General features: G+C 40.1%; 2 protein-coding genes across 6 annotated transcripts in view; one reads left to right on the plus strand and one right to left on the minus strand.

Moving 5' to 3' along the window:
* ica1 (islet cell autoantigen 1) overlaps positions 1-3337 on the plus strand; it is a 15502-nt gene extending 12165 nt beyond the window's left edge. For both annotated transcript variants that reach the window (XM_044208191.1, XM_044208194.1), the window contains 2 exons: positions 522-605; positions 851-3337. In XM_044208191.1, coding sequence (XP_044064126.1) covers positions 522-605; positions 851-972 — 206 coding nt within the window. In that variant the 3' untranslated portion in view covers positions 973-3337. The remainder of the gene's footprint in view (positions 1-521; positions 606-850) is intronic.
* LOC122881680 (glucocorticoid-induced transcript 1 protein) lies at positions 3334-26068 on the minus strand. Of its 4 annotated transcripts, none has more exons than XM_044208190.1 (9): positions 25908-26068; positions 25384-25754; positions 19745-19890; positions 13572-13661; positions 9556-9669; positions 8683-8820; positions 6970-7159; positions 6106-6226; positions 3334-5770 (listed from the first exon to the last, which is right to left on the minus strand). In XM_044208190.1, exons 2-9 carry the CDS (start codon positions 25688-25690, stop codon positions 5389-5391), a joined length of 1488 nt encoding a protein of 495 aa, XP_044064125.1. In that variant the 5' UTR covers positions 25691-25754; positions 25908-26068; the 3' UTR covers positions 3334-5388. The 4 variants fall into 4 exon arrangements, with proteins under 4 accessions (XP_044064125.1, XP_044064124.1, XP_044064123.1 ...); XM_044208189.1 differs by having other exon boundaries at positions 19745-19893; XM_044208188.1 differs by having other exon boundaries at positions 9556-9672; positions 19745-19893.
* Positions 26069-26808: the final 740 nt, after the last annotated feature.

Below are 26808 nucleotides of genomic sequence, written 5' to 3' on the forward strand. Positions count from 1 at the left end.
AAACTTCTTAAGTCTTTTTTTCTCCAGCCTTGTCATTATGGGACATTTATCTCAAAAAAATGTTTTATTTATTTCTGCTTCTTGCTGAAAATGTCAATGTCAATAAGGGGGGGGGGACAATAAAAGGTAACACTAGCAGAGGATGCTGGAGCTGAAATGGCATAATGCACAAATACACAAAAATATCCAACAGATTCAAAAGGATATTTGGTCATTTAAGCCTGTAGGACTGTTTGTTACAAAATACAATATCAACAGCACATTCCTGTGTCCTCCCTGGTTGTATTTAGTTTTGCAACATACTGTATTTTTTGGATACACCTAGGATGAAAGCAAAATAAATTTGCCCGAAACAAGACCTCAAAGTTGTTACTGCAACTTTTTGCCTGTGTTTAATAAACCACTAATAATGTAAGATGTGATTAGATGTTGTCGTGTGCGAGATGATTTATTTGTTGAATCATGCTTTGGCACGTTAAGTGTCTCCTGTTGATTAATCTAAATCTACATCTCTGTTTCAGATTGGGTCATTCCACAGCCCGTCGCGCAGGCAACAGGGCACTCATCTGGAGCCAATCAGAACCCTTCAAAGCCAGCAGTGAAAGGTAGGAGTGGGCCAAATGAGTAAAACATATGAAAAGACTTGAAAGGAAAAGACTAACTCATTCAAACTGAAACCTGTGTTCATGGGTACTTTCAAAAAAACTTGTTTCCATTCATAATTTTGGATTCTCAGCCAGATGGAGTCCTTTACGGGACGAAGGGAGGTGTATATATTTTCTCCGTGGCTTCAGTAAATGTACAGCAGTGTGCCTGAGTGACATTTACCCTTTGTTAACTCATTTTACAGAGACAGCGGGGACGTCCAAAGACCTCTCAGCATGGTTCAACCTGTTTGCTGACTTGGACCCCCTCTCCAATCCCGATGCGGTCGGCAAAACTGACACAGAGCATGAACTTCACAACGCTTAGTTTCTCAGCGTGATGGTGATCTTAAATGGGTACATTTGTTCGTGGGCAAAGCAGAATATAGCTGCCACCGTGACCAGAGACAAATCTGACCAGCCACACACTCAAATGTCTTCTCTATGTTTATCGCTACATATGGAGCTGAAACAATTAGTCAATTAATCAGCAGAATTTAATCAGCAACTATTTTGATAATCGGTCAGTTATTTCCAGTGGTGGAAGAAGTACTGAGATCTTTTACTTAAGTAAAAGTACAAAAGTATTAGCATCAAAATATACTTGAAAGTACCAAAAGTGAAAGTACTCATTATGCAGGATGACTATTTTCAGGATAATGTATATTATAGTTTTGGATTATAATTATTGATAGATTAACGTGTACACTTTAAATTAGCCCCACATTTACCAGCTGCAAAATTAATAACTTTAGATACAGCTTAGTAGCTTGTGAATTTCCCCCTGGGGATCAATAAAGTTTTATCTTATCATATCTTAACTTATAATAATACGTCATAATTTATTTGTTGATTATATTTTGTAACAATAATGTGAGTCTGCAAAGTAACTAGTAACTGAAGTTATCACATAAATGTAGTGGAGAAAAACTACATTATTTCATTCTGAATTGTAGTGGAGTAGAAGTATAAAGTAGGAGAAAATGGAAATACTAAGTATCTCAGAACTGTACCTAAGCTCTCCACCACTGGTTATTTCAGTCATTTTTCAAGCAACAATGCCAAATATTTTCTGGTTCCAGCTTTTCAAATATGAAGATTTACTGCTTTTCTTTATCATATATGGCAGTAAAACTGAACATCTATGGTTTTTGGACTGGAAAATCAAGCAAATTCAATACATGTCATCTTACACCCTGGGACATTATAATGGGCATTTTCACTTAAAATAATAAAACAGTTAATTGAGAAAATAATCGGCATGTTAATCAATAATGAAAATCATCAATAGTTGCAGACCTAACTTGATCTTTTTCTTGTTATAACAATATAGAAAAGGTCCCTTGTTATAATGACATACTGTACTATGATAAGACATGTTTCTTATTATAAAAAGATACTTTGAAATGTCATTATAATAAGAAAAGTTTATTATGAGACAAATATCTCGTTATAACAAGAGAAATTTTCCTGTCATAACAAGAAACTGATCTTTCTCATGGTGGCAGTATTACGCTGCTCTAAGTGTCCCACTGACAACTACCAGCTCTCGTCCTTTCCAATGTGAAAGAAAAGAAACATTTACAAGACGACCTTATTATTATTAAGCCTGTTGGCTATTTGACTGGGTTAAACGTTTAATGTTTAGCATGGATACCTCATTATGAGTTTGGAACAAAAAGCCTTTGACAGTAGCTGCCTTGGAAACCTGTAGTCTCTAGTAGCATTCATGCTTTATTTCTGATCCTTATTACTGAAAATTGCCAACAGGCAAAACTATGCTTTCTTTCCACTGTTGTATCTCGCAACAAACATGACAAAGATCACAGTGCAATCATGTGTTTACAAAATAATGTAACATGTTGAGTGAAGTTAATGCATCACAGAAATATTCAAAAATAAAAGTATATTTTTCTGCCATCTATACAACACTCCAAGCAGGTTAACTGATCAGAATTATTGGCAACTATTTCAGACCACATTTGAAACGGGTGAAATGGATACATCCTGAAGTTGTTTCTTTCTCTCTTTCTTTAGACTCCTTTTTAAGATTTAAGCTTTTAAATTTGTTTGCTACATGCTGTACTTGTGATCCCCTTTGGAATATAGTCCATAACTAGAAATACACATATCACTCGTTTATTATTGCATGTTGCATGCCTTGTTTTATATCATCCAGTAAAAGTGTGATTGAATCATCAATATGTTTATATTAATGTGAGACTTTTCATCATTTATCATTTGGACACGTATTTAGTTAGCGCAGTTATTGGCTTTCATGTGCAATATATGCAGTTTTCAGTGTAGAGCCAAACTAACTGGATAATCATGAAAATACAATCATATTCTACTGATTTTGACTACAATGCTGCATAAATTGAACATATATATCAAAGTAAATGCCTTAATCTAATCACAAGTCAACAATATAGAACCTCAATGATTATTATTGGACTCCTTATACAGTATATTACAATTTATTGTGAATTTATTTTCTTGTAACTTAGCCTTGTGTCATTTTTGATGTTCAAGCCATGTGACATTTGTTAATATTTAAATCATAACCAAATACATTGATTGCCTTACCTTCACTCCTATTTGTTTATAAATGCTATGCTTCTGAATACGGATATTACTTGTCGATGTGTCTGTCTATGGCCTTTGAAAAGATTACATACCAATCCAAAAATAGAGTTTTTGTTTTCTTTATTGAAAAACACACACAAGATCTACATAAAAATGCGTAATACACAGGAGAACTGAATCATCATTGCCAAACATGGCAACCATTTCTTAACTGCACTGCACAATGAGCTTGTGAATAAAGTCAGAATTAGTATAATTGAAAACTCTTGAGAGCTGCAAGCAGAAGAGAGTGTTAACTTAATTTGTGTGGAATGTGTTGCATATTGTTCATATGTGTGTTTCTGTGTGCAAGTGGCTTCAAAGACCAAAGTTTTGGAATGAAACATTTATTAGTTTACTAAAATCGGTCGTATGTTTTTTTGTGTGTTTTTATTTATTTATTTTTTTTACTTCTACATGTTCTGATGACACAACTTGAGCAGGTGACGTTAGGGCACATCTGGTTGGATCTGTATATTGAGCCAAACTGTGTTACACAAAAATTGTTAGTGTAGCTTTACCTCAAACAAAAATCAATTGCACTCAATCAATTAACTTACAAATTGGTCTAAAATAAAAATTGTGATTATCATCTCACTCCCAAGTAAGTGCTTAAGCTTGGTGTAACGATTATCGCCTGTTTTTGAAACACTATGAACCAGTGTTTATGTCGCTTAACTGTTTATAAACAAAACAAAGTGCACATAAACATTCTGCTTCTGGCACAAAAACGGTGCCTCTTGTGTCCCTAATACATGACAGGCCTTTCATTGTTTTGTAATTTGCTTTGGTACATATTCAACAAAAGGGGTGAAACAAACAACATATTTGTCAACTTCTCATTTTGGGAGGGTGTAGCTTATGTAGCTAGTTGGGTTTACATGAGTACTCACGGTTGATCAATGCAACTGCGATCTCTGGAATGTGTCATAGCACCTGAAACTCTAACCTGAACAGGTCAATGCAAAATTCATCTGTCACAAGCTGTGACATCAATAAGTTGATTCAGTCCGTAATAATCTCCCTCTCCAGGGAAAAAAATAAAACATTTCTGCAAAAGACTGGAATGTCTTTCTGTAGAAGAAAGTCATAAACACTGGGGAAAGGCAACATAGTACAAGCAAGTACATTCCACATGACCTGAGTTACTGTTCTGTGTAGTGTGGGGCAATAAAACAAGGCAATGGGGGAGTTGTATGCTTTGTTATTGGTTATACTGAAAAACAGCTGATTGGCATTTTGTCTTGAGCTAACCCAAGATTAATAGTGATCAAACTAGAAATGCAGATCTAGGTCTTGGCTTGTAGGCCTGTTGGGTAGAGCCTGCATTCAAGAAACTGCTGGTTTCACATGGACACTGTGCTACAAATATTTTAAAATAAACAAAGAAAAAAATAGGCCATGGCCTGTATCATTCTGAGCCAGGTCTTAACAAGTGCAAACACTGTGGTTAATGTGGGGTAATGTTTTCTGACTGATATGTTTAAAATATGAATCGAGCATTTCCCATCCTGTCAAAAAGATTAAGTATATGTATTTTAGATGTTAGCTCGCTGAACACTGAACAGCTAATAAGCTGGTTAGATAACATGAGTAGAATGTGTTTCTCTGATACCTTCTTTCTTGTGAAAGTTTAGGATTTTTCCTTTTAAATTTAATCTTGATAAAACTGCAGGCATTATGTAATAATAATTTGAGCAGTGATTTCTATTTTTTGCAAAAGAAAGCAAAGCTATTTTTGTTATGGATGCGGTCACGGTATAGAGAAGAAGGCTAGGTTAGTGATGGGTGAAGGGTGTCTGTGCCCAAGGTCAGCACACTCTTAAGTCTGGACGACAATGATCAAACCATCAAGCTTTCTTGATAAAACATCAGAGTTCACCGACAGCGGGACAAACACTGGGACCGAGCAGAAATGCTTGTGCAGCAGGATGCTGGTACCATTATCCTCCTATGTGTTTGTCATTTCTAGACCTTGGGCACTCCCTGCTGGCTAACGTTAGGATTAACGGAGTGCAAGGATTTTTTGGGTTTTTTTTCTTTCTTTGTTTTAAAACCATACCACCTGACTAGCTGAAATGTTTTAGCTGTAGGTGGTTTGCTCATGAATACCTGAGGACTAGCTGGTGAGGAGTACTTGTGCCGAGCCATCTTTCCCCACATCTGCGTCGGGGCTCTGGCTGTCTGTGCTGTTGTCTGTGTTTATGCCTGTGCTTATGCCTGTGCTTGTGCCTGTGCCTGCGCTTGTGTCGGTGCTCCAGTCAGCGGAGGCCGGAAAGGTAGCTAGTGGTGCAGTGGGCAGAGTCGGGGTCACCTGAGGCCCTGGGCTGTCGTTGCCATGGAGACCGAGGTTGGCGGAGGAGCAGGACGAAGAAGAGACGGGGGAGAAGAGGGAGGAGCAGAGGAGTTTGACAGGGCAGAAGGCTGAGCCCCTGGGAATGAAGTTCACCTTGTTTTTGTCAGGGCACGAAAAGAGAGGGAAGCCTTTTGATTTGCCAGACCTGAAGACAAAAGAAGTTGAGCTCAGTATTTTTGCTTATTATTTTCTAGTTATACGTTACTGTTTTGATTAAATGCAAGTTGTTTATCCTACAAAGCCATTTTGCCCTCATCCTTGCCACCCACAATGCAAATAAGCTCGTTAGCTTTGTTGTACTATCCTCTAACAGGATCGCAGAGTCCATGAAATAGTACAGTAAACTGTATCTATTGTTTTTCTTTTAATGATCTGTACACTCCGACAGAAGCACAACTGTGCAGTAGCAAGTTGTCAAATATAAGGGTGCATTTAAAAACATTAAACAGAGTAATATGAAAAATGAGAAAAAATACTTACACCATCTCTTCAAACACTTTGACTCTCTCACAGCCCTCTGGAGGTTCCCGTTTGAACATGTAGCTGTTGTTTGGTTTGGGAGAAGTGGCAAACTTGGGGAGAGGAGAACTGCACACACTGTCTGGAAATACAGTAAAGAATATAACATATTATTATAAAAACCTAACCGAAAAAGTATTGAGGTTCAATACCCTGGGCTAGTTTTTATGCATGGTGTTGTCCATGTCTCTTTGTCAATGTTTTTAAAGACCAAAGGACACTAAGTAACTTAATCGATAATTTTAAGATGCATGAAAATAGCACTTGACCAATAAAATACTCAAATATAAATACAAGTAACAGCTCTGCATAGCAGTGAAATCAATAAAACTCCTTGTTGCTTATATTATTTCTTAAAAGTGTACATGTCAGACTCATGTTGGACAGTCAAAAATAAAAAAATAAATAAAACAGCAGGAGAAGCAGAGATATCTTTTCCCCCCCGTGCATTCTTCTTCCTTGTCAAAACCTGGAGCCTACATTACCCCCAATGCAACTTAACTGCTGACAGTTCAGTCAGAGATTCAGGTGTGTATAAAGTATTTCTGGTTATGCTAGTAGTGGCTAATGTAGCCTCAAGCAGAGATGAGGAGCGGGCTAAAGCTTGCTTCTTTTTAAACCCTATATTTTTTTCAGCCCTAACCAACTCTGATTCAAGTGACATCACTTGAGGCAATTTATCAGATTTTGCGCAGCTCCCTATGGAGCCACAAAAGGCTTTATACAACTTTTTGCACACTGCCCAAAACCTGTAAACAGATGTGTAAAATGGTTCCCCTTTAATGCACTGAACACTAATGCTGCGTGTGTCAAACAAAGGCACACCTTTGTCAATTTCCTCTGCAGAACAGGGGCTTCCATCAGGGGAGTGGAGGTGGTCAGAGCTGCGGGGGCGGTGCAACGGGCTGGAGTCACCACTTGAAGGGGCCTGTGTGTCCGTGTCACGTGTGTCCCCACTGTTGCTGTAGTGATGCGGAGGGAAGGGGGCGCGGCGGCCATCTACCACATCCATGGCCTGTGAGGTCAGAGGTAATGTACATGGATCCTAAAATGGTGGTGTTGCTTAGCGTTTTGAGAGAATCACTCAAAGGTCACATTCAATCACCCGTAACAGCCAATGTGTCCTTGAAAATCCCATGTGAACTGAGCGTTCCTGTGCAAATACCTGCATACCTGCTTGCTTACTGGACGATGTCACTCGAGGGTTAAGAGCATCAGCTAAAAATGTCCTAAATCTAAGAATGACTGGAACTGAAAGGCCTCTGGTGTATTTGTCTGTTTAAAAGGGCAATTGGAGAAGCAAACACCACACCAGATGGTAATACTTGACAGTAGATGAACAGTGTGATGTGCAAAGCGTTCTGCTTTGGTACCGCTGATTCAAATTGGAGAGTAGGGGGAAAAAAGGTTTAGTGCACAGCAGGCTGTAAATCTGTAGTGGTATGTATGTTTGTATGTGTGTTTAAACTGTGTGTTTGTGTGTGTGTGTGTTACTGAGACTTTCTAAGAGGGAAGCTTTACAGACCTGCCAAGGTTTACGACCCCACATCAGACAAGAATTACCCCCTTGCCTCCAAGCGATTTAATTCAGTGTGAGTGAGAATATATGCTGTCTGACAGTATGGTGCACAATACTGCAAGTGACTTTACAAAACTGTGTTTGCGTGCATGTAATAAATTTTAAGGATAGCCTAAAAAGCTATTTGGGTGTGGGTGTTTGCCGTGTGTTATACACCACCAGTGTGCGTTGCCCTTTAGTCTCTGACTGTCTTTTATTACAATCAATTTAAAAGTGATGGCAAGTTCCAATCCTGTGTTTTGGTTTTGATGGTGATGCGCTTTTGTTTACATTTGGATCACAGACTGTGGCTTTTGCTGCATTCACCCCGTGTCAGCAGAATGGAAGAATGGGAAAAACTCCCATTGTTATGACTTGGGGGCCTTTGCACAATGTTGCAAGATGGTTACCCCCAATGCCAGCCCTGTACTCACACCAGATAAATAGAACTAAATCCTAAATTTGGGTTACATACTTGTAGCAATTTGCTAACAAGTTAACCGGATAACGTACTAAAGACAAACTGTGTATGCTATATACAGTATGGGGCTCCTTTTTAATTAGCTGCATTTCATTCATGCACTTAACTGTCAGCATTGGTGGCTTTGCAACCATTTTGTTGACAATTATGTAATTATTTTTGAGATATTTTAGCTGTCAGAAATTCCTTTTACGTCCTACTCATAATTACAACTAGGAAGCTGCCATGAACAATTTCTCCCCACTTGGCTGCTTGTATTTACAGTCTGTACAATATGACATGAATCTGACATTAAACCCAACTGGGACAAAAGATGATAAAACTTTACTGCAAAAGAACAAATTAGGTAGTATCACGTGAGTTCATCAGATATAATACAAGCAAATTAAACTTGTACTATGTGATATACACTAATCTCACATATTTGCAGTCCAACAAGCACTTTGAATACTTTTTAAAAACAGCTTGACCCATTGCTGGTGTGTATACACATCCATACCTGTATCCCCTGCTGCCAGTCCTCTCTGATAAACACATTTTCTAGCTCGTGGTTGATGCCCTCCACACTGCTCGGCACTCTGCATATGAAAGATTTTGGCACAGGCATTGCCAACAAGGCTGATGAAGTTCCCTTGTACTGGAAAGACAAAATTATGTACACATCAAAATAATATCTACTCAAAAAACACACTCCCCACACACCGAGAGACATTCAGATCAATTGTGCCATTAAATACACAATACTGCATATGTCTTTCACTCTGTGACACCAAAAACTGCTTGCGGTATTGAATTGTCACTGATCCAGTTTCATGAGATATTTAATGGGTGGAGGCGTTCAGTTTAAATACATGTTGCTGAAGTGGGATTAAATGTCACAGGGAACAAAAACACAGGCATGACTGTGGTATAAAGCATTGCATATATCACTGTTTATGTTAATTTTCCCACAGTGGTGGATGTGTACTGTTGCTGGGCATCTGTTAATGAATGAACTGCAAACAAGGAGAGAACAGGGCATGCCCAGACACATTCCCTCTCTCCTCTCCTCTTTTGACACTACTGGTCAGAACGGGGACTGATTATGATCAAATATGGCCTACACGCAAGCCTAAAAGAACATGCTATAACATTATACAAGCACTTTCACTATGTGTAATGTAGAAAGCCACCTTGCTTAACCCTGGTATAGTCATTTTAAGTTCTCTTATCTTCTAAGCTGTGATATGGTTGGTTTCATTTGTATGTTTTTTTACTTGGCTGCTAAGCTACCTTATCATCGCTGTCAGGGTAAAATCTTGCAGTCAGAGTTAGTTAATGTTTTCACCTGACTCACTTTGGCAAGGCATGAATATTGACATGAATAACTCACCAGCGGTTGGCATGCAATGCCATGCTGCGCCTGCTGCAGTGAGCTCTGCTCCCTGTCTTTGCTCTGTCGGCTGACCTGTTTGCTGCGCTGCAGCTGCAGTCTCAGTTTAGCAATCTGCTGGAAGAAAAGTAACATCACTTCAGCAAATGACAGACCACAATTGAGTCATGATAGCAATATTTCTGTCAACAATTTTAACTTTTCCCATTAGTGAAATGAATGAAGTCAGAAGGTGATTAGCATATCTGCTCCCATGTAGGGCTGCAACTAATCATTATTTTTATAATTGATTAATCTGGGAATTATTTTCTAAAATTAACTATTCGGTGTATAAAACATACATAAACTGTGAAAAATGCCTGTTGCTATTTCCTAAAGCCCAAGGAGAGGTTTTTAAAATTTCTTGTTTTGTCCGACCAACAGTCCAAAACCCAAAGATATTCAATTTACGATAAGGTTAAGACAAGAAAAAGCTTTAAATTCTCACACTTCAGAAGCTAGAACTATCAAATGTTTGGTTTGACTAATCGCTCCAGCTGTACTCCCATGCATTTAACCGTTGGCTACAAATGAACTTCTATTAATAATTTAACGGACGTGAAGCATTTTTATTGATGTAACTGTCCGTCCTTTTTACAGCAGCTGGGAGAACAATGACTTAGATTAGATTAGATTCAACTTTATTGTCATTACACATGTACAAGTACAAGGCAACAAAATGCAGTTTAGGTCTAACCAGAAGTGCAATAAGCAAGTGCAGGATATAAAGTGTGTGCATAAATGCAGGATAGAGCAACATTATGAAAATATTTTACAAGTGGTACTATATGTACAATAATTAATTGGACTGGGCAGAACAGTAGTGCAATGAATATTAAGTAGTACAAATTATGGACAGAAATAGATGAGGTATTGCAGTATTCAGTACATAGTACTGGAGTGCAAATGATGCAGTTTATGTATAAATAAATAGTCCGGTAGTGCAAATGAACATGTGGTACATGTAGCAAAAACAATATGGCAGCATTTAAAAGGTATATGAGGGGACAGTGGAATCAGCGAGGGCAGAGTTCAGTAGGAAGACAGCTCTGGGGGAAAAAAAACTGTTTCTCAGTCTGCTGGTCCCTGTCCGGAGGCACCTGAGGCGCCTGCCGGAAGGCAGGGGAGAAAACAGTCTCTGGGCGGGGTGAGAGGAGTCCTTAAGAATGCTGCGGGCTCAACGCAGACAGTGTTTCCTCTGGATGCCCTCAGTGGCTGGAAGTGGAGTCCCTGTGATGCGCTCCAGTGCCTTGCGCTCTGCAGCAGAGGAGTTCCCATACCAGACTGTGACACAGTTGGTTAGGATGCTCTCTACTGTGCAGCGATAGAAGTTCACCAGGATAGCTAAGGACAGTTGGTTCTTCTTCAGTGTCCTCAGGAAGAAGAGGCGCTGGTGAGCCTTCTTGATCAGGCAGGCGGTGTTGGTGGTCCAGGACAGGTTCTCCAAAATATGGGTCCCCAGGAACTTGAAGCTGGAGACACGCTCAACAGCCACCCCGTTAATGTGGATGGGGTTATGTGTGCCTCCTCTCTCCTTCCTGAAGTCCACGATGAGCTCCTTTGTCTTGGAGGTGTTAAGGAGCAAGTTATTCTCTGAGCACCATGTGGCCAGGTGCTGGACCTCCTCCCTGAAGGCAGTCTCATCATTGTTGCTGATGAGATCAATCACCGTAGTATCATCTGCAAACTTGATGATGGCGTTAGATCCATGTGCAGGCCTGCAGTTGAGTGTGAAGAGGGAGTAGAGGAAGGGGCTCAGCACACAGCCCTGTGGTACGCCAGTGTTGAGTGTGATGGTGGTGGAGCATTTGTGGCCTGACCTAACAAGCTGAGGTCTGTTTGTCAGGAAGTCCATAATCCAATTGCAAATGGAGGCGTTAATGCCCAGGTTTCCAAGTTTGGTGATTAACTTGGAAGGGATGACAGTGTTGAATGCAGAGCTGAAGTCAACAAACAGCATTCGTGCATAAGTGTTCTTATTGTCCAAGTGTGTGAGTACAGAGTGCAGCGCCATGGAGACTGCATCCTCTGTGCTCCTATTGCTGTGGTAGGCAAACTGGTATGGGTCCAGTGTGGATGGGAGGAAGTCCTTTAGGTGTGCCAGGACCAGCCGCTCAAAGCATTTCATAACAATAGGTGTGAGTGCTACAGGGCGGTAGTCGTTTAGGCATTGACAACCTACACTACTAAGAATATTGTGCTATTTGCCAAATTAATATTTGTTCTTTATTATCATTTTTAGGATGGCTGTGAGGCTTTCTTCTCTTATGTGGCTTACAGCATTAATATGGCACTATTGGGCTTTTTCTCAAAAATATGCACTACTGTGTGCACCCATAAAGATTTGACTTGACGTGTACAGTGTTGAAGGCTAGTATAGTGCATGTAATCAGTCATGCATGTCTGGTGATGAAACAAGTTAGGTCAATGGGTGTTTCTGCATCTGGCCCAGTATCAGCCAAAAAAACAGGATACCCTTTGTGAGTCAAACAGACGCAGTTGTACTATGCAGACAAAGGTGTGGTCTTCAATGCTGATCTGTAATCCTGGCAACACAGTCAACAAAAGAGACTTGCTTTTTTCATAGATGTCCTCCCACACATGTAATCGCAGAGGTTAGACAGCTAGAATACAGTTCACTACATTCATTGAGTGACCGCAGCAGTCGATAATGACAAGTCCAGGCAATCCTGATGTAATCTCAGAGGATGAGAAAGACAGGTTTTGTCTGTAGAAAGTCGAACACTACATTTTTCTAGCGGGCCTAGTTCAATTCAATTTTATTTATATAGCGCCAATTGATAACAGAAGTTATCTCATTTCACTTTTCCTATAGAGCAGGTCTAGACCATACTCTTTATAATAGTTATGGTGTATAGCTACATTTACACTTGAATGTGATTAATGAGATCTGATTCTAACAATCAGATTTTAGGCGATCACACTCCATAGCTGGGAAATAGGTTTTGTGCATCTCTTGTGGCTGTATTTATTAAAATGTGTCTCTTCCTGTCTCCCATTTATATCTGTTGGCATTGCTTAAGTGCAATGTGACTACTGGTAGTTTACATCCACACCATGTCCAAATCTATTCACAATAAAACCCTAAAACACTTTGATGGCACTTACACTTTTCACATAACACAAAATAACAAAAAGGCAAAGCCTGTTCCGCCCAAAACACATTACCTACCATACCTGTGTATTATGAAGTTGAATGTATTAGGAACTTTAATAACACCATATTTAGCATTTTGGTCATAAAATTAAGTTATTTATGGAATGTAAAGATCAGCACGTAGAAGTACATCTGGTTGTAAAAAGGTTCTGAATTATAGTTTTTTCTGGTCAGCTAACAAAAATCCAAGACATGTGTGCTATTAATATTTTGGAAGTAAATATTGACACAGAGATGTCATATCTTGTGCTGCAAACAGAAAGATATCAATGTCTATTGTGTTGCAGGGGCATCTGTAAGGTCTTTAAGTAGCATGAGTTAACCTGAATCAGTTTACTCAGTGCTAGCTAAATAGGAAACAATATGGCTGTTCACCCTTGAGAGGAGCTCCTGCACTGTCTCTCAAAAACAACAGACCATAATGAGATGCAAGGGTGCAGTTGAGTGGGAAACAGGGGAGAAGGAGGTTAAATTTAGACTCTGGTCTGGAGAGTTGGAGACCTAATAGCTCCATGTGGTCGGCTGGCTGGCCACCAAGCCCAGCAGATAGACAGGAGTGGAAACCAACCTTAAGGAGCATAATATTTAGGCTGACCTCAGACCCTGACAAATAAAACACATTTTGAGTAAATGGAATGAACCTCAAAAATGACAAAAACATGCTCTTTGAACTGGCTGTGTATGTTTTAAGCCCATCTGGCCTAGCGTAGAGTCAGACAGGATTGCTAACACTACTCCCTGTGTTAATCCACAGTCTGTGGTGTTTGTTGTCAGAAGCAGCTGTGACAGGTGAATCTACCTCTTTGAGGTGGTCTGAGCTGCCCCAGGAAGCTGACCGCTGGTGAGGACTTCCCTGCTCTGCTCCCTCATCAATCCAGAGACCTGGAGTCTGAAACACAGAAATACACGCAGACACAACCAGTTATACAACTGTATATCACTTCATCTAAAACACACACACACACACACACACATACACCTCGTGACTATTGACACATGCTCCAAATGTACTGTACGACATTGTGGCGACCAAATAGCCTATTTCATGCTGCATGAGTATGATGTACTCCTGCACGAGAGCATAAACACAAGTTTCCATTGTGTGTGTGGATGCAAAGATATAAATAGAATAAATTACATCACCCTTAAAAGGCTAAGATTAACTAACCTGCAGTTTCTGAGATTTGTGTACGTGGCTGGGTGGCCTAATGTTTACAGAGATCAGATAACTGAAAGGTCACAGATGTAATCCTTGTTGAATCTATGTGCATCAAGAGTCACGTGTCTCTTGAAATGTCCTTTATTTTATATATTTGTTTGCACATTAATAATAAAGTTATAAATGATGATGTGCACACAGACATTTATATATATATATACACACACACACACACACACACACACACACACACACACTTTTACCTACATATACTCAGATATACATACATTTAAAGTAAACAAAAGCTTGGGCAAGAGAGGTAGAAAGCTAAAAGCTCATACAAAAACCTCTCCTAAAAACTCTAGAAATGTCCTTGATAAAGACAATGAATAGCCAATGTGCCACCTCATTGTGAAGTCACTCAGGATGTGAGCATCAACTAAATACCTAAAATGTAAAATGTTTGGATAAGCAGTTGAGAAAGATGTGGGTGAAAGTGGTAAGGAGTGCCATGTGCTCAAAAGTAAAAACAGAAAATGTGGAATCAATCAAAATGGAGAAAAAAAAGTCATGAGATACCATCCCCAAGGAAATAACTACATTCAACAAGAAAAACAAAAAAAGTCACAGCATCTTTGATCTTTGCTTCCATTAGTAAGTCGGGTTAAGATAACTACATCTATGGCAGGGCATAAAACTTGCTTTTGTCTACAGGCTAAACAGACTAGAACATTCAAAAACCCACCAGCTATTTCACAAGCGAAACACAGCTCAAGAAAATAATTACGGGGCTACCAAATAATATATGGTTACCTGCCAAGGAGGCATCCGTGTCAGCCACAGGTGACATTTACAAGGACTTTACAAGCAGCTGGTGTTAGTTTCCCCACCACCTAGTTCCACCTTCAGTCATTTCAATTAATATACAAAATTATTACTATTTATCCTATATACACCACTGTGATTTGGCAGAACATGTACAGCACAACGCTAGGCTTATACCAAGTCAACGAGTCTACAGAGAAATTGTGTTGTTAGTGAACCAGTATGAAAACATCTGATATACAAAACATTCTCTACCAGAAAGCATAGAGGCAGTTCTGTCTCACTGAACATGTCTTTTAGACCTTTACTGCATAAACAAGGAAACGGTTAAGTTATGTAAATATATGCAAAAACAGAAAACTGTGGATGTTTCATAGGGTTGTCTGAAACCACATACTTCCTCCTGATTATGCCTATCAACAGTGCCTCTGGTCCTCAAACAAATCCTCAAACATCTGATGTTTTATGGTCAGCACAGTAGTACGAAACATCTTAAATGTCAGTTTCTTCACACTGCCTTATGTCTGAGCCCACACAAACAGAAAAACCTCTGTGGCTCTCCAACTAACGCACAAACCTTGCCCTATGATATGGAATATCACACTGTGAATAATGAGGAACAACGGTGAAGCCGTTTGCACTGGATTGCTGGCGCTGGTTTCCCCAGAAAATGGACAGCGAATTAAATGGGTGCTTGTGCTCTCATAAAAGGGACCACTGTGTTTGGCCACGCTGGACGGAAGATGTGTAGCTAGCCTTTAGCATTAACATTTTGTGCATGGCCTATGGAATAGCTAGTGCTGCTTGATGCCTCTGCCAAACATTGAGAGACTTGATGCTGCAGCCTAATCTGTTCATACAGAATGCAGATTGCTTTAAAAGGGCAGAGAGGCTTTATGGAGTTGTGGACTTAACCGTTGAGGAAAAACTAAGTTCTCACAGATGTTCTATGACGTCAAATAGGTAATGCTACTCGCTTGTAACTCAATGAAATGTGAAATGCTTTTATTTGGCAGCAAGTGATATGTATAGGTTTTCATAGGTTTGCCAATACTGGTTCAAATGAAAAGCACAGTCCTTCACATGAGCATCAGGTTCGAGGTAGGGGTTCATTGTCACTTTGACACGACAAAGTGGTGTTATTGGACATATTTCAATTCAGTTATAAGTGATATGTTCCTTCATCTCCAAGTGTTGCTTCATTCTCATTTTTATGAGCCTTAAAATCAAATTAATCCTTTTAAATAAGAATGGCAATGAATACGTACTTACTGTTAAAAGTGATGACAGCAACTTTCAGTACACAAAAAAAGAAATACTTTACAGTTAATATGAGAATTTAGCCTGCAGCAAGTACCCTAGGTGTTTGCATTCCAGACGACATTTAAACAAATATGACATTCATAAAAATTCCCACACACTCAATGTTTCAGACACAAAAAGGGACTTTCTACATTAATCAGTGGTTTGTTTAAAATTTCAAGAAAGATAAATTACTTTAATAGATGTCAACAGGCCACGGGTGTCACATTGGGGTCATGTTTGTCTTTATGGTGGATATCTCAGTTTGTAATTAAACTCCTAATTTTCCCCCCAGGTATACATAGTAATCAAGACAGTTACAAATACTGCAGGCTATCTTTCTTTATTGACTGTTTCCCCCAAACAAATTGTCTGTTAACAAGAACACCCACCTTTATTTACCTCAGAGCACACTGAGTTGTGTGGTTTGTAGACTTGACACCTGATAATGTACTGCTGTGAAGATAAAACTTTGTTACCATAGCCTGCAGCTTGCTTCCCATTATGATTCCCACCCAAAGGGTTACATACAGGCAACATCCTCAAGAATCCAGCTCTGTTCCAAAGCAGGAAATAATGACTGCTTCAATAGAATTGCAGTGGAATTTGTGCTGGTTTGTTTAGATTGCATGCCGAGACATGCGAGCAGAGTGCCACTGCTATGATTTGGTGGGGTTTAGAGATGAGGAGAACATGCATTCTGATTTGGAGAATTGACTTTGTGTATCTGTTATCTCGTGCATGTCTGAAACTCACTGAGAATTCCAGAAAATGGATACATTTCTAAAGACATTTTTGTTGTTTGTTCTTGCTTCAAACTGCATTCATCTATATTCAGATAAACCAATAATGCAAAAATGGGGCACAGTGATAGCCGATACTATGTAATACAGCACTAAAGTAGGACTAATCATTTGTCTATCTAAAGACCCTGACACACCAAGCTGAAAGTTAGATGTCTGGCAACGGCAGGGAGTCATTAAGCATTTGTGGGTAACTTGTGTTTGGCACCAGTGGTTTTATCGGCAGCTGTCAGCAAAGCAAAGCACAACTTTACAGTGTCAGTTCCAAATGTTTATCAGACATATTCTCAATTCATATTCCAGGCCTATAATGACACAGTTTAAACAGATTCACAGAGACGTGAAAAACAGAAGGCTAGTTTCTTTTGTTTGTCTTTCCGTTATGTTTTTCAGATTACAAATACAGACTGCTGATTAGTTATTTCCTCTCATGCAGGCGTAGAACATATATGCATTTCAGTGGTCAGCTGGACATCGGCTGTAGTCTTTGTTTTGTGTTCAAGTGCAACTTTTAACAGAAGACGTGAGGCGACGCAAACTGTTTGATCAGTCTGCCTTTGTCAGTGCTAGTTCTTTGAGGTCGGCTTGGTGTGTCAGGGCCCTAATCTTCATACAGACATTCTGTGTTCTGTAACCACAGGGCCTAGGGCACACAGACCTATCCCGGAACAGTGATTAGCATATGTATGGGCCCTCTGCTCCTCAACTCCCACACAAAAGGCAGGCGGGCTGTGCAGCCACGAGGGCCAGGTGGTAAGCAGTGGGATTTCTCCTCGCCTCAGCCATAGCCTAAGGGACAGGTGCAAATAACTTCACCTCCATGCAAGAGTACATTACAGCTCAAAAGGAGAGGCTGTCTTGAACTGGTGCAATGCACAACAAAAGAAGCCAGGGACCTTTTGACTGCATTTTGCTGTTGTCTTATAAAAATGAGCTGGGCCCAGGCATAGCTTGTTAACAGGAAGTGGTCTCTGACTATACTTGGGGGAGTGCATTTAATCGTTCAAGGACTGTCAAGTGTGTCACGCTCCCCCATCATCGTTATAACACAGCCAAATGTTTTCCCATCTCAAATATCTACAGCTTTGACAGACATAAATCTCTTAACTGGATTTTCATTTTGGTCAGCCTTCAATCAGATCATAATGGCTGGGAAATATGATCGAGGCCATGTCACTATATAGCACAGGCAAATATCACAATGTGCCAAAAACAGATCACTGTGTATACGTGCCCAGATGTTTTTGTGCAATAACATGTTTAAGACCTGATAATTATCAAATTGATTTTCCATACTTGGCCAGTCTTTCCAGTGCTGCAGAGGAGCCCTGTAATTAGAGGTGTTTACTCTGCATAGAGCCACTTGCAAGAGATCTTACAAGGCCCTCTCACCACTTCCCCAGCCTACACACAAAGAAATGCAAGGCAAATGAGGGGTTAAAGGGACGAAGCCCATGTAAATGAGGCTTGGCGGTGTTCATTCAGAAACATGAAAGGCTTCTGTTAGCAAAGAGGGAGCAGTCCTCGTCATGATCATACATAGTTAATATTCTTTCTTAACACAAACCCACACCCCCCAAAAATTAAGCTCTTAGAGAAAAACTGCATTTAGCCATCAGTCACATGGCAACATTGCTGGGTGATCATGTGTGGGCTGCTATCCAGGAATACTGTGGTCAGGCTCAATGTGAAATCCATACATAAGCCTTATGAATTATAGTGTTATAATGTATTAAATGTAGTGCTGTGAGAGAATTTCAGAATATTTACAGCAAAGTATATTAGGCCTGTATTGGCAGCAGACTCCACCACGAGATAACTAACAAAATCATTGGCCACAGCTTGTAGATTTCTCTTCTTCACCAGCCACTATGAAAGAAACCAACATTCAACTCATGATTATTAAACAAAGCCTGGTGTTCCTTGCGCTGTGAGCTTTTCCCTCACACATCCCCTCCTGAATATGACTGATTAAACCATTTGACTCTACTTGTAACAACCAAACTTGTAAAAACTCTGAAGGTCCCGTGTCCCCTCCCCCCAACGTTGCAACTTGCTTCTCTGATTAATTAACACAAAGCGAATGTACAATGTGATGATCGATCAGTCATCATCACCTGTTGAGCTGAATCAGAGAGATCATGACACATCTTGCCTCGAGATCTATTTGGTTACAAGAAGATGACGTATTGTTGTGTAATGTAGCACCTCTTGTCTTAGTCTCAGAGTTTTGTGTTTGTTTTTTGTTTGTTTTTTTTAGCCATGGACCCTGTACTCATGTAGTATTCACCTCAAGCTTTCTGACAGAAAGGCTTTCTGCTTTTCTTTTTTCCTAAACCTAACCAAGTAGTTTTGGTGCCTGAACCTAACCAAGTAGTAAGGCTTTCTGGCAGAAACTTTCTGGACCTGCAAACTTCTCCCATGTGCGCACTTCAACCATTTGGATACCAGGGAACCGCATGTCTCTGAAGATAAGTGTTATCAAGCCACCTACATACCGAAGTTGTTCCATTTTTGAAACCAACAACTTTCGCTATCAACTGGCAAAACGATCTGCAGCTTAAACCAATTTACTTTTGGATTTTGGGATAATTTTGGATGAATTCAGCAACTAGGGCGCTGTTTTGTTCATAAATAAAAAGACAAAGCGTTTTAAATTTGCTACCACTCAGATTCGCACTTTTGACTGTTTCTATGTTAAGTAACATTGAAGAAACTGGTTAAAACATTTTGAAATGGGAATACAGAATGGGAAAAACTCTTCCAGAATCAGCAGCTCCTCCCACTTTGCAGCTCCATTATAATGAATAATATGATATGGCCCACCCTTGTTCGGCCCTTATAGCCAAGATATTGTCTCCCCCCCCCCTGAATGGTAGTTACCTGTGTGGCTTTGTCTTTCATGCAGGAAGGGTAGGGTCCATGCGTGTCCCGAGGCCACTGGCCGGTGAGGTATGGCCCTGTGATGGCGTCCAGGGAAGATGTCCGCCGGATGGCACTGGAACTCCGAACCTGCAACTTGGACCTTTCTGCTGTGAATTGGGAAAGAATAAAGAAATAAGACGAGGCACACACCCACACCCATGAAGGCGTCAGTAACAAGTCAGCAATATTCCCCTGACACCCTGAGGCATATTTGACATTCAATGTGCCAACTTTTCTGATTGGGTCAATAAGACTAAGTTCAACATATTAAAATGTCACTGTGTAATAAATCTCTCAGTTCAAATCTGTAACCAAGAACTGGGGGCCATATTATGACAACTCTAATGGTTTACGTTTTTCACCTGAAACCAAAAGCAATTGCATAATCAAAGTCTTACTGTCAAAATAAGTTTGTTTTCTTGGCCTGGTTTCTTTAACTATGTGTTGTAGTAGAAGCAAAAAAGGGATTGTAGGTAGATTATCTGGCATTTTGAGATAACAGGCATCGGCCGATGCCTGCGCAAACGAGGCCGATAAACAAAAAAACAAAAATGTCTGCAGACACATCTGCAGGTAGCCTTGTCAGTGTGGCTGCTGTTGAACGATGTTAGTACTGCCTTGTGAGTTTAAATTTCACCATCGTCTTTTCTAAATGTTAACACGTTTCCCCATCCTAAATGACTGCAAATCTAATCTTAAACCGTTATTGGCTAATATATATATATATTATTTTATAATGTATAGAATAATGCAGTTGAATGACGTCGCTTCTGACATACCCCGCTCTCCATTAAATACTAGTCACGTTCTGAAATCTACAGCGTAACCCAATGTATTTTTCTATTTCATTAATTAATAAAAAAAAAAAAAAAAAAAAAAAACATGTTCATGGCTAAGATAACCATGTATATCAATCCGTACTGCGCATGGAATTATACATGTCTTTGTTTGGATATTGGCATTATATATCGGCCATCTGCCGCCCTGCTCTCTAAATATCGGCATTGGCCATTGAAAAACCCATATTGGTTGACCACTGCAAGAAAAGAAATATATTTCAGTCAATTACAGAATTGTTACTCAGGCCCCTGGTTGGAAAAAGTTAGACAATATCTCCAAAAACAATACATTATAATAAACACTTTGCCCTCACCTCTGTTAACTACTGCAATTAACAGTGTTTTATTGACACGAGACCTTGCAATCTTGCACTATTTCTAATCACATAAGCATAAGTGCAGGGCAAACGGCAGGCTTGAGAGCTGAGGCCTGAAGCAAATGTAAATGGCTGAGCAGGAGTATCTGATGTTATGAGAGCAGTCTGCTGTGAGCCAGAGCAGTTAAGCACACACCACCCACATAAGAACTCATAAACAACCACAACACAATGCACATCAATACTGCCTGCATCCACTCAACATTCCTGCAGTGACACGCAGCAAAAAAAAAAAAAAAAAAAAAAACATAAAGAGAATTACAAAACACGCAAACACAAAGACATTATCTTGAGAAAAGCATGAGACTGAAGTAAGAACTGGATTAAATTTATTAGCCTCATTTACACTTTGTGTGATTACTAAAAGTAAATTACAGCTTCTTTATTTCCGTGTCAAAGACAGAAAATGGATTTGCATGATGATCAGGAAACATGGTCATTTACTCTATTCCTTGTCAGAGTAGGCTGAGGCAGAGGCCTTTCCAACATGAACACACAAACTAACACACACAGACTAAACTATCTACGAGGCACCCCTATCCTAGCAGAACTACACAGCCATTCATTGTTGTTCTTTGTCCATAGAATACACAGGCCTACCCACCCAAAGGTATTGCCTAAGTAAGCTTACTGGGCTACAGTAAAATTGCCCGAAGCATTGTAGACAAAGGAAGCAGGCAAAATTTCCATCAATATTGATACAGGCCAAGCCAGTGCTCTCAGAACTGGGATTGTGGTTATTTTCCATTGTCTCCCCACTTGCCAGACTAGAATAATCTCCTGATGAGAAAAAAGAAACAGTGTGAAAGAAGCCAAGACATCAAAGCAGTCCATCTGCTGATTTCAGGGATGAGCAAGTGGTGTATGTGATATTAAAAGGAATATTTTCAGGGTGAATTTTAATAGGAACTTTCCTTCACCGGGCAATCGACAAGCTGTGAGGAAGTCTCAACATTTCCAGTGATAAATGGGTGGTTTATTAACTGTAGAGCAGAGTCAAATGTGAAAACAAACATGTGGTCTAAATCAGTAAACCATAGCAGAATGGTTTCCTGTAGGTTTTCACAATGTTGCACGACACTGGTTGAAAGGAAAATCACAACAATTTAGCTTCATCTTGTGATCACAGTTGGAACGAAATCACTTTTTGACTCTAAAGACTGTGCAAGCTTGGTCATTGTTATGAGGTGCATGGAGAAAATATAAACAATGGATACAGTGTCGATTATAGAGTGCTGCAAGAATGCGTCCTAAAACCCGGAGTTAGCATTTTTGCACTTTCTGTACCCTTGTCTTGAAGTCAATGGATTTTTGGTTAGATGCCTGAAATAATGTCTGTGGTTAACACAAACTTAAGAGATTTTCACGTTTTGTTCTACGACATAAAATATGTCAGTAAATAATTTTGAAGCTTTACGAGTCTTTAAAAGGCGGTTGCTAACAAGTGGCTAAAAGAGACTACAGAGGTTGTCGAGTACATTAAACATCATCACGCCAAACACAGAAACTCGTCTACTCACTACTCCGTCTTTACAGCCTTGTTGTGTTTATACTCGCACTCTTGCAAACTATTTTAACTCAGTTGTGTGGAGAGAATTCCCTCTACACCTGTAGAGACCTGTGTAGTGGTGGGTTTTGTGTTAACAGTTGCCAGTTAGTTTATAGTAAATTTTAATAAACTTATTTTATGTGTTTTTTTACATTTGAAGATCTTAAATTCTACAGTGTTTGTTGTTTTCTTGTTGTTGGTCTCTGATCAGCTCACAGTAATACAAAGCTTGTTTGTGATAAAGGTTGAATATGTATTGTCGAGGGAAGCAGGGCAATGCTAACTTCCGCGTTGGCCTTCAAAAGTACGTAATCCCTGCAGCACTCTATACTGATACTACTTAACCACTAGGCCACCCTGCAGTATCATATTCCAATAATGTTCTACATTAGTTGCTCAAGCTGAAAAGTGTGTTAATTGCAAGCAGTAATTTCAGCAGTGAGTGTCTTTCATACAACATAGTTAAATGACGAATGATGATATTAATTTTGGCTATGATCTTTTAAAGCTATGAGTTTCATCATTGGTCCCTCAGCTGGTCAGGAAATGGCTTGTTAGCATTATTAGCATCACTCATTGAGTCCAGTGGGTACCTCCCACAACAAGCTAGCTTGGACTAGTTTGAGTGTATCCCAGTGGATGAGGAAGGTATGCTAACAGTGCTAACAATTCCAACTTGTATAACTGAGAAGTGAAGAATGAGCAAACTTAACATTTAAGTTAAGATTCAACCAGATACTACACAGTCAGTTATGTGCAGGCTACAGAAAACTCAGCACGGTTCCACCAGAGTCAACTGATTTGGACATTTTCATTTGGTCCTACTCTGCAGTTTGAATGGGTGACAATGAAGCAGGGCTGTTTCAGCACAGCTGGCACTTTGACAGGGAGTGGGACATTCATTGTTGGGACAGTGTGGTAAGAGAATGATGTCATGCTGGTGAACCTAAAAGGTCATGATGTGGAATATAATACGAATATAATACTCTTCACTCTGTCCATCATCAGGCTATGATCTGAACTGCTTGAACACCAATGCAGTCCATTCCCAGTGTGACATTGTCTGGTACTAACATTGATGGTACTTTCAGGCACTTTGGACAGAATTTCCCACCAAATGGCAAGCATTATGTCGTGAGTGGGTTCAAAGTACTACAATGAATGATAAATTACAAAGTGCAAAGCCTACTGCTTCAGTCACATCTAGCTAGACTGCTGTGATGAAAGATGAAGATGAAATCATGCTCAAAATGTTATACTTGTTGGCTTCTTGATAGAAGTATGACAATTTGCATTTTTTGACTGCTAGCCGCCAACCCCACATTGACATGATCATAGTCGTCATCTGAGGCCTCCCATGCATGTTTAGACTGTAAGGTCACAGCAATGAAGGAGGGTAAAGTCTCCATCATCATCATCACTGACATGGGACACTGGCCAGGGTTAGAGGTTGTCCCTTTCAGAGGACTGAGGTATGCTTGGCATGCCACTGGGGTGGGAAATCAACAGCAACCGCTAGCCAAACACGGGTGAAAGTAGTCATGCCTGGTAACTCTGCCTACTCAGTTGTTGTGGAAGAGACTTTGTTTCCTGCCTTGCATGGTACACTGATCAAGGTTGGAGGTCATCTCATTCAAAGAAGTAAGGAATGTGAAGCATGTCACAAACATAAAATTCCAGACACAACTCCACAATAATTACCATGCTGCACTGAGACAAGAGGGCTGCCATTTTTGTTTAAGGTAAGAGGGAGAAACTATGAAACATGACTAATGAAGGTAGCATTTATCCAGCTGTGTAGTGTGTGGCGATATGTGACCTAATCTCATTAAGTACAGAAGACTATCGTGGTGAAAATACCTGTTGCTTTTCATTGGAAGTCAGAAATACCCACAGAGATTAACAGAACTAGAATGAGTCTTTTTGTCACCAGATACTGGAAAAGAAAGCTGTATTCAGACACTACCATATCACAATGTGCCTCAAACACTCACCAGACAGTGTGTGGTTATGTGTGTGTTTTGAACATAAAAACACAGGGTTTACAAAAAAAAGCAGTATTCTTCCAGCAAAAAAAAAATAAAAAATGCTGCTCTGGCCTACGATGGGATACGGCTACCGCTCTGAAAAAACAGCCACAGTGTTGAAATTTGGAAGGAGAGGCTGTCACATAAATGAAATTTAGTGAAATGCTGGGAATTACAGATTTAGGGCTGCCTGGACTCTCATGTCCTCCTTCAGTTTGTCCCCATATGACTTCCAAGGAGCAGCTGAGCATGACATGACAGGACATAGCACTTGCCTCTGTTAGCCATGTGCAAGGCAACGTGCTGAGGCTCAGCATATGTTCTGAATATGCAGAGTACTCTATGCTGCATGTATGGAGTAAAGAATAGGCAACACCTGACCATTTGCTCAGCACTGCTTCTACTGGGACTGACGTGGCTCCCTTTACAACTGAAAGCGTTTTTCTGCCAATTCTCTCCTCCCCCTCTCTCCTGTCAAAAGTCCATAGGAAATAAGAGAGCCAATAGTGCACTCTATTCTCTTTATGAGTGCCTAATTGTGTAAGTGGACCATAGGCTAAATAGTTAATGCATCAAACTTCTGCAAATCAAGTGCCAACTTTGTTCCAGGCTTACAGGATACCTCTCAAACATAACATTTTACCCATTCTTTGCACAATTAAAATTTAATTGTATACCAGTTAGTGTAACATTAACAAACAAACAAAAAAAGTTACCATGACAAGTTATCAGTGGACAACAGCACGTGGTGACATGGCATTTCTTGGCCTATGTAAGGCAAACAGTTTAAAATAAGTGTTTTTACCTCTGGAAACTGGAGAGTCTGGGGGACAGGAGGAGTCCTTATTTTCGGGGGACAGTCTTTGCTTAGCATTTGCACTTCCTGAACTGAGTGTCGGGCTGGAGGGGGGACTTGAGCCTCGGCTGTTCGTGGCTCCTCCGTAGAGGGTCTGCGCCCGCGTCGGGCTGCTCTGACCCCCACGCAGGAGCTGGTAGGGCACAGTGGCACGGATGGGGTGCAAACGGCAGCTGCTGTTGTTGAACGAGCCAGGGGAGCCCGCATTGCTGCGTCTCACCCTCGGCTGCTGAAGCGAGTTGCTGGGGGTTGACATCCTCCGAAACTGGCTTTAATTCCTGTCGCAGTAAGAAAGACGTCCTGCCAAAGCTGCTGCTTCTCTAGAGGAAGAGGAGGTGGTGGTGGGGGGGAGTAAGATAAACATTAGCTTGTTAGCAAAAAAAAAACGTTAGCTTCCTTTTTTAAAATTTCTACTCATGCGCTCGAGGTGAAAAAAGGTGGTCCAATACGCATTTTTTTGGGTGATAACTTACCTGAAAGATACTAACACATGCCGACGTAAGCTGTAACCATTATACAAGTAACTTTAAAAGTTGTTTTTGATACTTCTTGAAACGTTTAATTCGTGTTTTCCAGCTCTCGCTCTATCTTCCCCATCATGTCCACTCACTCTAAATGACAGTTGTTTCGGCCAGACTACTGGCTGATGCGTGTGGGCGGGCCACGCTCCTCACTTCCGAGCTTGTGATTGGATAGTGGCGTCGTACAGTAACGTCGCTGATTGGTGCAGGCTTGTCTATGGATCGTACTTTCATCCAATCAGGTCAGAAATGTGTCATTAGTATTAAGACGTAAAAAAACCCCACTTAGGCCAAAGTATTGCTCATGAATTCCGCCTGTATACTGTATTCAATATATATTACAGTATATATATATTACCGAATATATATTACAACGGAGGAGATGACACTATCTCACCACAATGTCGATTAGTAGCTATTCTTTCGTCGTTATCACACGATCGTCCTCAGCAGATGTTGTTTGCCCAGTTGTAAAGTGACTTACATTATCCATACAATATTTATTCCAGCAGTGTATAGAGTTTACAGCAACAATTTCACCTGTACACTAAACTGCACTGTATGTTATTGTCCATGTATTTTTTTCATACCTACTTACCGGTACATAATATGTTTGTGTTTGCTTATCTTTGGTTGGCCTTGTTGTCCCTGTTTGAGCTGTATGTCTAGGAGTGTCTTCCTGTACATTTGTATGCTTGCCCAAAAAGTTGATTATGATTGTGTTGAGATTGTTGATTAACCACTGCTATCCAAGGTCAAGAATGATTTTCACTTTCAACTACCAAGCCAAAGTGGACAAGAACTCCTTACAGCTACTAATGGACCTTGTGGTGAGATTGTTGTGTCAACTGCT

Source organism: Siniperca chuatsi, linkage group LG9, assembly GCF_020085105.1.
Source record: "Siniperca chuatsi isolate FFG_IHB_CAS linkage group LG9, ASM2008510v1, whole genome shotgun sequence".
Classification (NCBI taxonomy): Eukaryota; Metazoa; Chordata; class Actinopteri; order Centrarchiformes; family Sinipercidae; genus Siniperca; species Siniperca chuatsi.

What these genes read in the sequence shown, in the direction of transcription:
- LOC122881680 (XM_044208187.1), bottom strand. Translation starts at nt 25,690, where the DNA reads ATGTCAACCCCCAGCAACTCGCTTCAGCAGCCGAGGGTGAGACGCAGC. An exon ending in AGACTCTCCAGTTTCCAGAG is followed by an intron (nt 19,894 to 25,383) that starts GTAAAAACACTT and finishes CCCAATTCACAG; the next exon opens with CAGAAAGGTCCAAGTTGCAG. An exon ending in AAAGTGTTTGAAGAGATGGT is followed by an intron (nt 5,771 to 6,105) that starts GTAAGTATTTTT and finishes TTTTGTCTTCAG; the next exon opens with GTCTGGCAAATCAAAAGGCT.